The sequence below is a fragment of the Silurus aristotelis genome (genome assembly GCF_946808225.1).
Source record: "Silurus aristotelis genome assembly, chromosome: 12".
NCBI classification, from domain to species: Eukaryota; Metazoa; Chordata; class Actinopteri; order Siluriformes; family Siluridae; genus Silurus; species Silurus aristotelis.
Window position 1 is genome coordinate 6,893,472 of NC_139585.1, and position 18,412 is coordinate 6,911,883.

At 40.8% G+C, this 18,412-nt stretch overlaps 2 protein-coding genes and 1 long non-coding RNA gene across 3 annotated transcripts in view; 2 read left to right on the forward strand and 1 right to left on the reverse strand.

Annotated features, from left to right (window-relative positions):
- The window catches only part of LOC310734560, an 88,108-nt gene extending 74,336 nt beyond the window's left edge, over positions 1-13,772 (forward strand). The window contains exons 2-3 of the long non-coding RNA XR_014536083.1: positions 11,487-11,721; positions 11,778-13,772. This is a non-coding gene — a long non-coding RNA (uncharacterized lncRNA). The remainder of the gene's footprint in view (positions 1-11,486; positions 11,722-11,777) is intronic.
- chrm3b (cholinergic receptor, muscarinic 3b) overlaps positions 1-18,412 on the reverse strand; it is a 141,300-nt gene that overhangs the window by 66,864 nt on the left and 56,024 nt on the right. The gene's annotated exons all lie outside the window — the stretch shown is intronic.
- On the forward strand, positions 4,764-11,092 carry LOC310734472 (uncharacterized protein). Its single transcript, XM_083556559.1, has 2 exons — positions 4,764-10,729; positions 11,036-11,092. The coding sequence occupies exon 1, from the start codon at positions 6,968-6,970 to the stop codon at positions 8,648-8,650; it is 1,683 nt and encodes a 560-aa protein (XP_083412685.1). The 5' UTR covers positions 4,764-6,967; the 3' UTR covers positions 8,651-10,729; positions 11,036-11,092.

Here is an 18,412-nt window from a genome sequence, read left to right on the forward strand (position 1 = left end):
CATTTTATTTTTATTCTTTTCCAGTTTTCTATGTCATCTAGTTTAGAAATAAAAGAAGAGAAGAAAACATAAGGCAGACAGGATAAGAAAAAAAAAGAAGAATATGGAACAGAAGTAAACAGATAGATCAGATGGGTGATAAAAAGATGACAAGAAAAGATACGATAGGAGAAGAGAGAAGAGATGAAAGTAGAGAAAAAAGAGATCAGAGAAGTGATGAAAAGAGGAAAAGGTAAGTGAGTACAGAAGAAGAGAAGAGAAGAGAAGAGAAGAGAAGAGAAGAGAAGAGAAGAGAAGAGAAGAGAAGAGAAGAGAAGAGAAGAGAAGAGAAGAGAAGAGAGTTAGCATTCAGCCAAACTATTTCATTGACACGGGACAGTTTTCAGTCACAATAAAAATTAAACGATTTTAAAATAAAGGAATAAGCCATGCAACAATCCCCCCATCTGCACTGACATGGAATGACCCAAACACTTTATGCTGACTGAGGAAACCTTGCTGTCTAACCCGTGCAGTAATTTACTCTGGCCTGAAGCCAAGCAGCATTTTTCCCCGCTTGTACTCTTTATTATGATTCCAATATCACACACCAGAGCTACTCAGCTTTTCCACTATTTCTCACACACACACACACACACACACACACACACACACACACACACACACACACACACACAGGGCAGCAAGGATTAAATCTGAATCCTGGCCTAACACCAAAGACATAAGCAAAGAGTAATTGGACAGTCACACAGCAAGAATAAAGAGGAAAAACTCAAGTGTCTGTGCAGAACTCTGACCTTCAGAGTCTGAATGAAGGATGTAAGGAGGGGCAAGAAAGCTAAAGACAGAGGTTAAAAGGGAATGTGAAAGACTTTGGAAGTGTGAAAAAAGAAAAAGATAGGGGAAAGAATGTGTGAAAGAGTGTGTGTGTGTGTGTGGTTGGGCAAATGTGTCAAAAGACATCATTAGAAGCCGTTTAACATCAAAAGAGAAAGTTCAGCTTTTTCTCAACCCTAAAAATGTGTCCACTTATTTTGGACCAATTCCCAAAACCTTGTTAGAGGCTCGGTAAACTCCATAGCAATCCTGCCACAATTGATTCATTCATTTAGTTCTTTTTTTTCTATTACAGCATGCGATTAAATTTATATTCAATCTTATATGCTGATTACATCAATTGTGACAGAAATGTGAAAATGTTATACATAGATGCATTTTTGACTAGTGGTTTTGAATCTACCTTCAAAAAATCTTCAATACCTTTTACAGTGGAGCAAATATCTTTTAGTAATTCAAAATAAGAATCAACTCCCTATTTTTTTTTATCGACTTTGCAGATACGTTTGACGCTGTATCAATAAAAGTATTGGTAAACCTGATATTTCCAGACATATGTGACTCTCCCCCAAAAAGTTGGAGGCACACAATTGTATAGGACATCTTTGGATGTGCTACCTCAACTCTAATGAACAAGCTTCCACTCTTGAAGTCCTTGAGCAAGGCCCTTAACCCTCACAGTTCTATCAAAATGAATTGCTCAGTGGAACAAGACTATTAACATACAAAAAGTTTACAAGAGGTTTAGGCAAAAGAAGAAGGAACCTATTCTCCACCATCCCGAGGCATCCTGAGGTTGCTCCAGCCCCAGTCACGTCCCACCTTATGAAAATTGTGGACCTTCAAAGAAGTAGATGCCGGCCCCACAAACATCCCGAACCATCTGGAGACGCACCAGTGCCAATCAGATCCCACTTCATGTGGAGTTTGAGTCTGGTTCCTCTCAAGGTTTCTTCCTTATAACATCTAATGGAGTTTTTCCTTGACACAGTTGCCACGGCTGCTCATCAGGGATAAATGCACACCAGTCACCTTAACGCTTAAAATTCTGTAAAGCTGCTTTGAGTCTGTTGTAAAAAGCGCTATAGAAACTTGACTCGACTATGGTACAAGTATAGCAGGGTACATCACTTCCCAAAAACCAAACTTACACTATTTTTGGATTAAATAGAGTAGTACTTTGAAAAAAAGAAAACAAAGAAAGATGGGAAAGCAGCTGGAAGGAAACACCACAAGAAGAAGGAAACCATAGAATGAGAAGCAAACGCTTTATCTCAAACTCTGAGTATTTACCCCTAAATAAAAAGTTTTATTTAAAAGGGGGGAGTAGCATTGATGAGAACAGTGACTTTTAGAGCAACTATATAGCAACAGGGGAAAAGCTGCAAGTTTAAAAGCTATTTTTTTATTCTAAAAGTTAAAACACAATAGGTCAGGCACATTTATGGTGAGATCAACTTCCTCATTCCTCAGAAAGCTTCCTGATCCATGAGCCAAGGCCATAAACAGGAAATAACATGCATTAGAGGTCACTTTTGATCAGGAAATGTTTTATGTTACAGTAAAAAAAATTAAATAAATAAATCCTGTTGCCCGCAAGGCCTCTCTGTACCAGCACACAAAGACCAGAGACCAAGCTGAAAGGAAAAACTACCAGTACCCATCAAAGCTACTTCTAAGCAGTGCTACACAAAGCCACGAGGAAGTAGGGGAGAAAGATGCGAGGGATCGGACTGCTCCCAAAGACAGCTTGTTTTGCTCGCAAACAAGAAGGCGTATATTTTTTTATTTTTTTTACTAATCACTAGAGGTCATAGCATGTGTATCTGTCCTTTAAAATTAAGCTTTACAGAGGGGACAAAGACAGAAGGGCTCGGGTCTATCGAAGGTGCCTGAGAACCGAGAACTGGCCTTTCGTACACAGCTCAGATGAAGAAAAGACAGCATGATAGACACACAAACTGATACACATACACAGGCTTCTGACACTTCCCTGCTCAGTGCTGTGAGGTTAAATCGAAAACGGGACCTTGGCTTCTTATTAGTTAGGGGGTTGTTTTTTTTCTTCCCCCAAACAGCAAGCGGAGCATCTGTGTCTTGGCTTCAGACTAATAGAAAAAGCAGCCTGAGAAAAAGGTTTTTGTGCTGGGATTTAAACTTACAACTTACCAGAGACAATCAAGCTTCTTAAATCTGTGATTGGATTTAAGCTCTATTTCAGGTGTACACAGGTATCTGCAGTGACGTTCATCAGAGGAAATTGTGTGAATTATAAGGAAAAAGGTGGGAATACACCCTGGAATGGTCGCTTGTCCATTTCTAGACATCATTGCCTTTAATAATGATCAGAAAAGTTCAATTCATTATTTAAAGCTATTTGGAACACTTAATCATCCAATGAACTATTTTGGAGTGTTGGGGTGAAAGTGGTAAAAGCTATATTTGTCAACAAAAAGTGAAATTTGGCAGTGGTAGCTCAGTAGTTCAGGCTCAGGCTTGATGATGAATGTCATCCGTGCTTATTCTCCACAAGTGGGTTGTGAGATGGAGAAAAAGGAAAAATTCTGGAGTGAGTTAGATGAAGTGGTATAGAGTGCACCTAGGAAAGATTGGTGATTGGGGCAGATTTCAATAAGCATGGGTGAAGGGAACAGAGGTGATGGGTAGGTATGGCTTTAAGGAGAGGAATGTGGAAGGGCAGATGGTGGTAGATTTTGCTAAAAGGATGGAAATGGCAGTGGTGAACACTTATTTTAAGAAGAAGGAGGATCATAGGGTGACTTATAAGAGTGGAGAAAGGTGCACACAGGTGGACTATGTTCTATGTAGGAGATGCAACCTGAAAGAGATTGGAGACTGTAAGGTGTTGGCAGGGGACAGTGTAGCTAGACATCATCAGATGGTGGTCTGTAGGATGGTTTTGGAGGTCAAACAGGGGGCTTGATGGTGGTGGATAGGTGGAAATGGAAATGTGTTGACTAGTGAGGAGAGTGTGTTGAGAAGATTGAGGGAGTATTTTGAGCAGCTGATGAACGAGAAAAATAAGAGAGAGAGAGAGGGTTGGATGATGTGGAGATGATACTCTCTTCAGTAGAAATCTTTCAGGCAAGAATGTCAGTGCTGGATTCATGTTGCTGAATTTATTTCTGATACGCTGATACGCTTCTGCCTTGGAGACTATGTGCCTGTAAGTAATGTGTAAAACATTTTCAATCACTTGCATTGGTAAGGAATGTCATGTTAGAAACGCTTTTATGTTTTGTAAAACATGTGCTCTGTTAGCTAGCAGTACAGCTGTAGCTAGCTTTGTTTTTTAATTGCTTTGTGGCTTGTAGGTGAACTGTGTTTTCATACTGTAGGCTACATTGCTTGTATTCAGTAGGCTTCAGTGCTTGTTTTACACTTTGATAGGAATTTTGCAGTAACATAGTTATATGTAAGCATATGTTCATGTTTTGTGTACTGATTTATATTCTTATTTTGTAATGTTCAGTTTTACAAAACAAAACAACAAGAGGAAACAGCTTCAGTAAAATACAAGAAAAGTCAAGCCTTGTGTGTTTATTGGAGGACTTTTGAATGTTCACTGGCTGTCTAGCTTTGCTCAAGAGATCGTATTGCAAGGGCAGCACAGTAAAAAGGCACCATCACAGCGGGCTCTAGCTCAAGGAAACATTACTCAACAAACATGAGTCTACGCTCAGGAGGACATTATCAAAAGAAAGACACCACTATGCAGCAAGACAAAGCTAGTGGAGAACAACAAACAGAGGCCGCAGATCAAACAACCAAAAAGCATTGGCCTCCTGAACAATTTGATGCTAAGTCACAGTCATCAAGAGCAGCCTCCAGAGCCTCTCGGCGATCATCATCAACAACTTCTTCAGCCACAAAAGCCTATGCCAAAGCAAAAGCTGCCCAGGCTCAACTAGTTTATGCTAAAAAAAAAAGCTGACATGATGAAACAAAGAGCAGACTTGGAAGCAAGCATGCTAAAGCAAAAGGCTGACTACGACGCTAGTCTTTATCTTCTCCAGTGCCAAAGAGCTGCCGCTGCAGCTGAAGCTGAAGCCACAGCCTATGAGGAAACAGAAGTTGAAAGAGAAGAACTCTGCTATATCGAAGACGGGCCCCTTAGTTCAGTCCAACGCACTACTGAGTACGTCCAACAGCAGTCTGAGTTGGCCTTTCGGGAGCTGCCTGCAAAGTACGTAGCTGTGGAGTCACATGATAAAAAAATTAATAAATTGGAAACGCCTGAGGATAAATCGGCGAGTTACCAGGGTATCCAGAACAACACACAGCCAGTTTACAAAGACATAAAAGAAGAGGTATCAATCAACCCTTATATTACTCCGAAGTACTCAGCCATTCCTGAAAATAAATACTTACCTGAGCCTCAAGGTGCACAAGAATTTGCTAAATATCTTATGCGAAGGGAAATGGTGACTGCTGGTCTTCTTCAATTTGACGACAAACCTGAAAATAATTGGTCATGGAAATCCTCCTTTCTAAGTGCTACCAAAGATTTGAACCTCTCAGCCAGGGAAGAATTGGACCTACTGACAAAGTGGCTAGGAGCTGAATCGTCAGAACAGGTCAAGAGAATTCGAGCAGTTCATGTCTTAAATCCCGCTGCAGGTGTCAACATGGTTTGGCAGCATCTCGAAGAGTGTTATGGGACACCAGAGGTCATTGAAGAGGCACTATTTAAAAAGATTGAACCTTTTCCTAGGCTGACAAACAGAGATAATGTTAAGCTGAGAGAGCTGGGTGACATTCTCCTTGAATTGGAGTGTGCTAAGGAAGATGGTGCTCTACCAGGCTTCTCGTATTTGGATACAGCTCGTGGGGTAAAACAAATAGTGGAAAAGCTCCCGTACAACCTCCAAGAAAAGTGGACAAGCCTTGGAAGCAAATTCAAGGAGGACAACAGAGTAGCTTTTCCTCCTTTCTCTGTCTTCTCCAAGTTTGTCCGAAAACAAGCAAAGATAAAAAACAATCCCAGTTTCACTATATCCACCTCCAGCAGTCATGCCTCTTCCAGGACAGAAAAGCTTCTGAAATACAATAATAAAGCCGCTGTGACTGTACACAAAACAGACATCCCTTCAGAACTGTCAGGTATCCAAACCAGTCCTGTTTTAAAGAAATTGGATGAACCAGACCGTCTGTGTCCAATACACAAGAAGCCCCACCCACTGAAAAAAATTTAAGCTTTTTAGAGACAAACCCCTAGACCAGCGCAAATCATACCTCAGGGAGAATCGCATCTGCTATAGATGTTGTGGATCTACTCAACACATGGCAAAGGACTGCAAGACGACTGTCAAGTGCTTCGAGTGCAACAGTGACAAACACATTGCGGCCCTGCATCCAGGTCCTCCTCCCATAACCACACAGAGTGCTATGGGTGACAAAGATGACAGCGGGGAGCACATTGGAAGCTAATCTTCTTCAGTCACCTTTAAGTGCACAGAGATTTGTGGAAACGCAGATAGTTCACACTCATGTTCCAAAATCTGCTTGGTGAAAGCATATCCTGCAGGAAAAAAAGAGAAGACAATTAAGATGTATGCAGTGCTAGATGAGCAAAGTAACAAGTCCCTAGCTAAGACAGAGTTTTTTAACCTCTTCGAGGTCAACGCCAGCTCCACCCCATACATGCTGAAAACCTGTTCTGGAAAATCAGAGACTTCAGGTAGGAGAGCTGCCAATTTCTGCCAATCATTGAGTCCATGGATGGGAAACTACAGCTTCCCTTACCCACCTTAATAGAGTGTGACATGGTGCCTGATGATAGGACAGAAATTCCGTCCCCAGAAATCACCATCACCCCCACCTTCAGCCAGTTGCTTCCAAGATTCAGCCTGTAGACCGTGACGCTCCTATCCTCTTGCTCTTAGGAAGAGACATCCTTAGGGTGCGTGAGCAAATCAACGGGCCGCACAACGCGCCATATGCCCAGCGGCTAGACCTTGGCTGGGTCATTGTGGGAGAAGTGTGCTTGGAAACAGTTCACAAACCATCAGAGGTCAATGTCTACAAAGCCAACATACTGCACAATGGTCGCACATCCTTTCTGAGGCCATGTCCTAACAGCATCCACGTGAAGGAAGACTACAGTGGCATGACACAGCATCACGGTCCAACCTTCCCTACAAGTGAAAAGGACACAAATCTCATTATGAGTGCAGACAACCTAGGATGTTCAGTGTTTGACAGGTCAAAGGATGATGACAAGCATGCACTATCTATAGACGACAAAGCTTTCCTGGCCATCATGGATACAGAGGTCTATCAAAATAAAGGAAACAGCTGGGTGGCACCTTTACCATTCCGCTTTCCAAGACGGCGCCTTCCAAGCAACAGGGAGCAAGCTTTGAAACGGCTTTGCTCACTACGAAGAATGCTAGAGAAAAAAACAAAAATGAAAGATCACTATATCAAGTTAATGCAGACCATGTTATATAATGATCAAGCTGAGACTGCTCCACCTTTAGACAAAGACAAGGAACACTGGTACCTGCCGACATTTGGTGTATATCACCCGCAAAAGCCAGACCAGATACGGGTTGTGTTCGATTCAAGCGCTGAATGTGATGGTACATCTCTTAATGACGTGCTGCTCAGTGGACCAGACTTGAACAATACCCTGTTGGGAGTTCTTATGCGGTTCCGAAGAGAACCAATAGCCCTAACAGCAGATGTACAGCAAATGTTTTATTGCTTTGTTGTCCAAGAAGAACACAGAGATTATCTTCGATATCTCTGGTATGAGGACAACGACACCAGCAAGAATGTAATAGAGTACAGGATGAAGGTCCATGTATTTGGAAACAGCCCTTCACCTGCTGTAGCTATCTACTGCATTAGACAAGCAGCTCAAACAGGGGAAAAAGAACATGGTTTAGATGCAAGACAGTTTGTTGAGAGACAGTTTTATGTTGACGATGGTCTCACCTCAGTCGCCACACCAGAAGAGGCAATAGATCTCCTCACACGAACCAGAGAGATGTTAGCAGAATTCAACCTGCGATTGCACAAAGTGGCATCAAACAGTAACCAGGTAATGGAAGCCTTCCCAGCAGAGGACCGTGCCAAGGATCTAAAGGATCTGGATCTTGGAGTGGATCCTCTTCCGCTTCAAAGAAGCCTGGGGCTCTCCTGGAACTTGAAAACAGACAGCTTTACATATCTGGTGTCCTGTAAAGAGAAGCCATTTACACGGAGAGGCGTGTTGTCAACGGTCAACAGTTTGTATGACCCTTTGGGCTTCGTAGCTCCCATAACAATGCAAGGGAAAGCTTTAGTCCGAGATTTGTCATCTGAGCAGAGTGAGTGGGATGCTCCTCTACCCCCCAAAAAGGAGGCAAAATGGAACCTCTGGAAGAACTCATTAAAGGCTCTTAAAGACCTGCACATACAGATGTGCTACATTCCAGTCTCGCTGTCTGCAACACAGAAAACAGAACTGTGTATATTCTCAGACGCTTCTACAGTAGCTATAGGAGCTGTGGCCTACTTGAGAGCAGTCAACACTGACGGACAATACCATGTTAGATTCGTCATGGGAAAGTCGAAATTGGCTCCTCGCCCTGCCCACACCATTCCACGACTTGAGCTCTGTGCAGCTGTGTTGGCTGTGGAACTATACGAGCTGATCAGGGATGAGATTGACATTGAGGTAGAAGCTGTAAAGTTTTTCACTGATAGCAAGATTGTGCTTGGCTATATCCACAACTCTACAAGAAGGTTTTATATGTACGTCTCCAACCGAGTAACTTGGATTCAGAGATCCACACGCCCTTAACAGTGGCACTATATACAGACAGACTTGAACCCAGCAGACCATGCAACCAGGTCTCTACCAGCAGCCCAACTCCAACTCAGCAACTGGTTCTCAGGACCAGGACCAGCCTTCCTGTATTGTGACAAAGCAGCAGAGTCTCCTGAATCTAATCTCTTCACCCTCATTGAGCCTCAAGCTGATGATGAGATTCGTCCTGAGGTTATGACTCTGACAACAAGGGCATCAGAGTCCCAGTTGAGCTCACAACACTTTGAACGATGCTCAAGCTGGAGAACACTCCATCAAACCGTAGCCAGACTCATTCATGTTGCTGCATCCTTCAAAGGAAAGACAGACAAGGCAGATAGGAATGGATGGAAGTGTTTTAAGGAAATGTCCAGCATAAGGGAGCCTTCACAAGCCAAAGCTGTGATTATTAGATCTGTCCAGCGTGACGTCTTCAAGGAGGAAGTGAAATGTCTTAATTACAGACAGACATACTCCAAGCAAAACACACTCAAGAAGCTCAATCCAGTGGTAGATAAAGATGGTCTGCTTCGTGTCGGAGGTCGCCTTTCTTCTGCTGATCTGTCGAAAGAAGAAAGGCATCCACTGATCATCCCCCATACCCATCATATTGCCACTCTACTTGTAAAACACTTTCATAAACAAGTAGCTCACCAAGGACGTCACATTACGGAAGGAGCAATTCGAGCAGCTGGATACTGGATAATTGGGGGTAAGCGTCTCGTGTCTTCTGTTATCCACAAGTGTGTTACCTGCCGCAAACTACGAGGGAGTTTGGAGGACCAGAAGATGTCAGATCTGCCTGCATATAGACTCACCCCTGAACCTGTTGGCCTTGATGTTTTTGGGCCATGGACTATCATGACACGTCGCACAAGAGGAGGAAGTGCGGAAAGCAAATGCTGGGCTGTGCTCTTTGCATGACTGTCAACCAGAGCTGTGCATATTGAGCTGATTGAAACCATGTCAACAGACAGTTTTATCAATGCTCTAAGGAGGTTTTTCTCTATTCGTGGTCCAGCAAAACTTCTGCGGTCTGATAGAGGGACTAACCTTTTGGGAGCTTGTAAGGAGTTGGGTATGAACACAGATGACACAGCAGTAAGGAAGTACCTCCAGGAGACAGGATGCTCCTGGGTTTTTAATCCCCCTCACGCTTCTCACATGGGCGGCTCATGGGAGAGACTTATCGGAGTTGCCAGACGCATTCTAGATGCAATGCTGCTTCAGACAAAACCAACCCGTCTAACACATGAAGTCCTGAGCACTTTCATGGCTGAGGTGATGGCGATTATAAATGCAAGACCCCTTGTGTCTGTATCCACCGACCCAGATATGCCTGCAGTACTCACCCCAGCTATGCTTCTTACTCAGAAGACAAGTGCAATTGTAGCTCCCTCTGGAAACCTTGGTATTGCGCAGTTGTATGCAAAGCAGTGGAAGCAAGTCCAGTGTCTTGCTGACACTTTTTGGAAGAGATGGAAAGGAGAATATCTATCTACTCTGCAGAGCCGCCGGAAGTGGACAAAAGACAAGCCGAACGTCAAAGAAGGAGATGTTGTCTTGTTAAAAGACAGTCAGGCTCACAGAAATAAATGGCCAATGGGACTAGTAGTCAAGGTTTTGCCAAGCAGTGACAATAGGGTCCGCAAGGTAGAGGTCAGGACTGTGAAGGACGGGACAGCTAAGGTGTTTCTAAGGCCCGTCTCAGAAATGGTAGTCCTTCTTTCAGAGACTTTGTGAAAGTACTCTTAAGTATGTTGCTGTCAAAAGACGTTCTCCCTCATTTAGTAGGATCTGTAGTGATATAATGTTGTTATATCAAGCGGGGAGTGTGCTGTCTTTAAAGTTAAGTGAACGGGTTAAATAAGTTATTCGTTGGAAAAGTTAAAACATTAAATACATTAAGTTAAATTTCAGGAGTTCATGCTGTGTGCTGGCCTCTACTGGTCAGAGTTAATAATTCAGTGAACCACTCTCTTCAGTAGAAATCTTTCAGGCAAGAAAGTCAGTGCTGGATTCATGTTGCTGAATTTATTTTTGATACGCTTCTGCCTTGGAGACTATGTGCCTGTAAGTAATGTGTAAATCATTTTCAATCACTTGCATTGGTAAGGAATGTCATGTTAGAAACGCTTTTATGTTTTGTAAAACATGTGCTCTGTTAGCTAGCAGTACAGCTGTAGCTAGCTTTGTTTTTTAATTGCTTTGTGGCTTGTAGGTGAACTGTATTTTCATACTGTAGGCTACATTGCTTGTATTCAGTAGGCTTCAGTGCTTGTTTTACACTTTGACAGGAATTTTGCAGTAACATAGTTATATGTAAGCATATGTTCATGTTTTGTGTACTGATTTATATTCTTATTTTGTAATGTTCAGTTTTACAAAACAAAACAACAAGAGGAAACAGCTTCAGTAAAATACAAGAAAAGTCAAGCCTTGTGTGTTTATTGGAGGACTTTTGAATGTTCACTGGCTGTCTAGCTTTGCTCAAGAGATCGTATTGCAAGGGCAGCACAGATAGGATAGTAAGGAGGAAGTGAGAGCAGCGATTAAGAGGATGAAGAGTGGAAAGTCGGTTGGACCAGATGACATACTGGTAGAAGCATGTAGATGTTTAGGAGAGATGGCAGTGGAGTTTTTAACCAGATTGTTTAACAAGATTTTGGAAGGTAAAAGGATGCCTGAGGAATGGAGAAGGTGTGTGCTGGTACCGATCTTTAAGCATAAGGGAGATGTGCAGACCTGCAGTAACTACAGGGGAATTAAGTTGATCAGTCACACCATGAAATTATGGGAAAGAGTAGTGGATGCCAGGCTGAGAGAAGAGGTGACCATCTGTGAGCAACAGTATGGTTTCATGCCAAGGAAGAGCACCACAGATGCAGTATTTGCTTTGAGAATGTTGATGGAGAAGTATAGAGAAGGTCAGAAGGAGTTGCATTGTGTGTTTGTGAATCTATAGAAAGCATACCACAGGGTGCAGAGAAAAGGGTTGACAGAAGGTGAAGCTGGAGGTGGCAGAGCTGAAGAAGTAGTTGAGGCTCTGGGTTACGGATTGTAAAGTCAGGGGGATTAAGCCCAGTATCACAAAGATGCCACCCTTGGGCCCTTGAGTAAGGCGATTAACCCTCTGTGCTCTAGGAGTGCTGTATAAAGGCTCATCCTGCACTCTAACCCCAATGTCAACCTTCCTAACATCGCTGAGATAAGTGAAGGCAGAATTTTCCTGTGCTGTAATGTACATTTGACAAGTAAGCCTCTTTACCTTTACATTTTTAAATTGGCTCAATAGCCATATGATAATTACATAAATTGTGACAGTAAAAAAAAAAAATGTTATACATAATATCTGCATTTTCACTACTGGTTTTGGATCTTCCTTCAAATAAATAGTCAACGTCAAATATATGTCAAAATAGACAACTTTTTTTCCCTTAATTATCCAAAATCAAAATCGTTTTACACTGTATAGGCAATTGCATTGGGACACCTGAATTTTCTAGCCATGAGTAGCTCTTCTTCAAAAAGTAGGAAGCACACAATTGTATAGGATGTCTTTGGATATGCCACCGCAACTGTAATGAACAAGCTGTCACTCTTGTGGTCTTGAGGGACACTATCATGGCTGAGCCTGCGCTCTGAACCCACCTTCCTAAAATTGTTTGAGATAAATGAAGACGGAATTTTTCTGTGTTGTAATGTATGTGAGACAAGCAAAATGTAAAAAACCTTTTAAATAGTCTCAATAGCCATATGCTGATTACATCAACTGTGACAGAAAAAAATTATACATAGTTCTTAGCATTATCACAAAATTGCTTAACACAAATAAATGGGCTCCCGCTTAACCACACCCTCCAGTACTGCTATCTCTTATGCAGTGATTCAAATGGGGAAGGAAATTTGACTAAAATAAATGAAAAAATGGTGATTCCTTGACATTGGTGTTTGCCAATGAGACTATAAGAATGATGGACCATGTACCTCATCCTTTTATTTCACCTTAACAAAACTTGGCTTTCACACGTACCGACAACCCCCTGTTGTTCCTCAGTAGCTGATGTTGCCGATCATCAACTTGATCTGCGTTTTGGTTTATGAAGCTGGAATCTGTTAACATCATACTGAGATCATTCATTTACGGTATATGACTTGCATAAACTAAAACAAGCTGTCATTTATCCAGGACCATGTGACACCTAACAATATGTAATGCTACATAAAGTGCAATTACACAACAGTGTGACGTGCGCAGGATGCCAAATATATATAACAATTCAGTAAATACACAGAACATGTGCTGTCAACTGTAAACTATTGCTAGGGAAGCAGCAAGAGACCTCCTGCCATTTGGTTGCATAGTTTCTGTGCTGAACCCGCCTATGATTATTACTCAAACATATTTCTGGTGATTAATTTTGTTATGCTAACTTGTGTATATGAGTCTGCATGTTTGTCGAGTGTATTTGCACAGTTGTGCCTGTATTTACTAAGCAACTCTGGGTCACGGCTTCCTTACTTTTTCTACATATACTGTATATATACATGCATATTTATATACACAAACATATACATACATATTTCATTTGAACATACTATTAATACATGGGGGATATGGAAAAATACAAGTGCACTCTTTGATATATTTAGTGCAAAACCAGCACTGGAAAACAAACACCATAGATACAACATACTAAGACAAGGAGGAAGACTAAATCATACACAATAACACATGATCCTGGACATATAGTATGCAGTGGGTGATGGGTAACATAGTTGATTGATGGTTTTAGCATAAACATGACATTAATATTTAAGATTCTGCACTTGGTCCTTATTAAAATGTAATCAATTTGCGATATTGCCCATGTTAAACACTACGCAAAAGTCCAGATTTTCATGTCTACTCTCTTCTTTCGAAGCCTGTGTTCAGGCAACTCTCTAACAAATTAGATCTAATAGAAGAAATCTAATTCCTTTGTGACTGAATGAGCAAACACATTCCAAACCACACTCCAAATTCTAGAGGAACATCTGGCCAGTACAGTGTTTATTATTATAAAAGGAAATGGGGACTAAATGTTGCATAGGATTAAAAAAAACAAAACAAAAAGAATATTATGGTTTGGTGTCCACAAACTTTAGTCCATATAGTGTATGAAGATTTTTTTACCCAATTTTTTGTACCCTTTATCGCCCTTTATTGCAGTTGAAGCTGACTTACATACTGCTATTATAGAAAAAAAGAGGAACATACCAAATACCAAGAAACTCTGACATTTATAAAAATATCTTTACTTTTCACTCAAATTGTTGTGAATAATATTATTTTATTTAAAAAGAATGCAAAATAGATGCATTTTCACTAATGGTTTTGGATCTACTTTGAAATTGTGTTAACAAATGTTTAAATCTTAACTGCTTTTTTTGGGGGATATAAATCATATAAAACATATCAGTGGATTCTTATCGCATTTGCACCTGACTTTTCCAGGTATATAAGAAGCACATATACCTGGAAAAGTCAGGTGCAAATGCGATAAGAATCTGAAGACACACAATTGGATAGGACAACTTTGGATGTGCTAGCATTACATTTTTTCCCCTTCATTTGAACTACGAGACCCAAACCTGTTTGAGCACGACAATGTTCCTGTGCACAAAGCCAGGTCCATGAAGATATGCTTTACATAGGTTGGGGTGAAATGTCTTAGGTGGCCTACTATAGAGCTCTGAATGATGAATGTGAATGCTGGCTGCACCTCAGGTTTCCTCACCTCGCCTACATCAGTACCTGACTACTAACACACGTGCTTAAGGCATTAATCTGGGAAGCACGAAGAGCAAGTATCTTGCTTGAAACATGTGCATACATAAACATGCCTGAACATACCTGAAGTCCTGGTAATGAACATGAACAGCTTTATTTATTTTACTCTTTTAAGGTCCCCTGGTTCTTCAGTAGTGGAATGGTACATATCTCACTTTGATTTTAGATCAAAATTTTCTAAGGATATGTTGAAGAGTGCATCTCCACACATGCATTTTAAAATCGAGTGGAACATCTTCCCAAAAGAGTGGATTTTAGTAGCAGAAAGTATTTAATTAAGGATTCTTTCATTGCTGATTTAAGCCTCAGGCTGCCTAATTTTCTCCTGTTTGTCAGAATTATGAACTGGAACTACGATTCAAATCAGTGACTGTGCTGCACTGCAGCATGTCCTTGTTTGCATTGTTTGCATACCTGAATCATATTTGCAGCTTATCACCACTCTTTGTGCATCTCTCTCATTGTCAAACATTTGTCTAGCCATGAATGTTGCTATTTTTCATGCTCCTCATCTTCCTGCTAATGCTATGGTTTATGCCTTGTTACTTTGTGCTGTGTGTTTTAGGGATTAACTTACAATAATTAGGAACAAACAAATACATTCTTCATTACCGCGTTGTCTGTGTAAAGCTACTTTGAGACAATGTCGATTGTTAAAAGTGCTATACAAATGAAATTGAATTGAATTTAGCTTTTTCACCTTATTCAAGAATTCTGCACTCCCATTTGCTTTTTAGACTATTACGGTTCCCTGGTGGTCTAGTGGTTAGGATGCGGTGCTCTCACCGCTGCGGCCCGGGTTTAATCCCCAGTCAGGGAACCGACCCCAGCCATTAGGGTTTCACAAGCCAGTGCACTCTTAGTGCCGGCCCCAAACCCGGATAAATGGGGACGGTTGCGTTAGGAAGGGCATTCAGCGTAAAAACGTGCCAAATCAAACAAGCAGATTATGAATATGGATGATCCGCTGTGCTGACCCCTAATGGAAGAAGCCGAAAGAAAGTTTACTTGATACTGTTATGGCAGAAGGAATATAAAGGTTTTTAAAAAACAATTTGGCATAAATAATCATAAAAGCTATTGTTGTCACAATTACGCCCTTTTCCTTCTGAGTGGGAAATGATGGGCACTGTGAATTCACATCAATACTGTAAGCGTTTGCTTCCTGTTTAATACAATACATGCTGGGACTAGTTTGCCACTTGCTCTCATTAACCATATTATGACATCCTCAACTCGGAGCCTACAAAAAGCAAAATGACAGTCTCCATACGAAGAAATTAAAAATAAACTGTTTGCCATATTATGATGCCGATTCAACATATTTACATTTTATAATGCTTAAGGCATTAACCTGGGAAACACAAATACCAAGTATCTTGCTTGACACATGTGCATACATAAACATGCCTAAACTTGCCTGAAGTCTTGGTAATGAACATTTTTGCTTTATTTATTTTACTCTTTTGAGGTCCCCTGGTTCGTAGTGGAATGGTACATATCTAATTTTGATAGGTTTAAGTGCTACAGGACTAAACACTCAGATACATTGACAAATGCTTCTTCTAAAGTAGGTCTATTCAAAATGCTAGTTCGTAAGATGCAATGATTTCTAATTACAAACCATTCAACAGTGATCACACTTACGTACTTAAAAAATGAACACTACATGTAATAGGAGTGATTTAAAGAAAGACAAGCTTATATCCACCTAGCTCAGTTACTAGCAAGGTCAATCAATAGCTAATTAAAACTATAATAGCTTCCTAGCCACCATGCTAAATAGAGCTTTGTACAGTATGAGAGTCTCTAAGGGTCCAAGAATGCCAAATATCCTGTTATATAAAGCATGTCTAGATATAAAGCATATCTTTATGCTTTATTATCTAATACAGTTTTAGAACCATGCATTTACAATCTAGGTGTTTGTAGCCATTTCACAATTTTTTAAGCTGATCTGTGCTCACAGTGCATTGTGGGTGAAAAAAACACAGTCCCTTAGCAATCAACAGCATGTCTAAAACTTCACCTTGTCACATTAAAGTGCACCATTTTGGGATTTCTGGGATTTCTATTTTAGCCATATGCGAGAGCATCCAGAGAACATCCAGGGCACTTATCAAATCCCAGAATGCACTGCAAAAACGTATGTATCAAAGTGAAGAATATTTATAATACCCTTTACCACATCTAGGAACTAGGAAGTGTGCTTGGGGACAGAAAAAAAGCGCTCAACAGATCTAGTGTTTGTGTCAATGGAGTACTGTGATGCGAGGTTCTACACAAAAATTTTAAAGATCTCGCTTTGAAAAAAACAATGGACTAAATTATAGACATGATGCAGGAAATTGTGATTTATGACCTATGTTTATTTTCATTACCTGGAAATGTGCAAAAAACAGTTACAACTACAGGTCCACCTATAATTGATTTTACCAATAAAAATAGCTATGTTGGATCGTACTTGCCGATAACCGATTGATTGAACCACAGTTCAAAATAGATACTGGATAAAATAAATTGTTATAACACTCCATGTAAAATAGTACTGAACTTTATTACAAAAATAAAGAATAAATAAAAGTACTGAATCATGAAAATGTGCTAAATGAAATAAGTATGAATATATTAATTCTTCTTCTTCTTTCGGCTTCTCCCATTAGGGGTCGCCACAGCGGTTCATCCGTCTCCATACTAACCTGTCCTCATCTGCTACTTTAGATCTAAATCTTCCTCTGTCTTCCCTCACCACATCCATAAACCTCCTAAGTATAAATATATTAATTATATTAATATACATAAAATAAATAATAAATCATAATTAATAAATATAATGTAGCACTCTCCGTGCAGCGAGCAAACTCACATGTAAAAACAAACAGCACATGGTGTCAGTGATTCGCCTCTAGAGGCCGCACTTGTGTTGACATCCTGCTTCCTCAGCCGCTCCAGCAACGGACGCAACCCGGAAAAACTATTGGCATTGAATTCAATTAAATACACACACGGAGACACACAAGCACGCATGCAGGCACGCACGCACGCGCACACATACACACACACACACACACACACACACACACACACACAAACACAAACAAACACACACACAATGAAGCATTACACAGTGCAAATATTGCTAAAATGGCAGAATCTAGAACCTTTAATTTATCTGAGGATGACTTGCAAAATCTTGAATGCAGGAATATATTGTTTCAAGAACCAATTCAGATTTTCTGCTCCTATCTTTTTAGGAGAAGTTCCATAAAGAACCTCTTAAGAGGTGTCATACCCTCTGCTCATCCAAAGTACCCAGAGATTGTTTCAAGAACACTATGTACATACTGTAATTAAGCACAGCGACAGGTCACATTCTTCTTATAGAATAATGGCAGTGCATTGGAACGTGTTGCCAGCGTTTTAGTGAAATCTGTCCAGAACTAATTTCAATCTCAACTCTCGTCCAGCGATCGCTCGGTTCTGCTTGGCTCACGCTGCTGTCCCATCTGTGTGTACCGCTCGGAGAGCACTCAGCGCAGACACAAACACGCTGCCGCTAATGAAGCTGCCTTTTAACGCACATCACAGGGACGGCTGCCGCTTTTGTTGTTCAATCACAACACACACCCCCGTGGGGCTATTAGTGTCCATTACGCAATCGGAAAAAAAGGAGAGTATGATCACTCGACAATTCCAAAATGTTATGGGTAAATCAACAAACAGGCCATGGAAAGTGGTAATGAGCACCAGGTAATGTGCCATGTGGAGAGAACAGTGTGGGTGTTTTTTTTTTTTTTTAAGTGATGCCAAAACGCCGTCATGGGCTGAGACAGTCCAAAAGCGGGAACACGGGCTTTGTGTTAAATAGTGATGAAGCCATTTAGGTGTTAAAAGCATTAAAAGCATTTGCTGTCTTTCTTTCC

Coding starts and splice junctions, on each gene's coding strand:
- LOC310734472 (XM_083556559.1), top strand. CDS start 6,968: ATGACACAGCATCACGGTCCAACCTTCCCTACAAGTGAAAAGGACACA.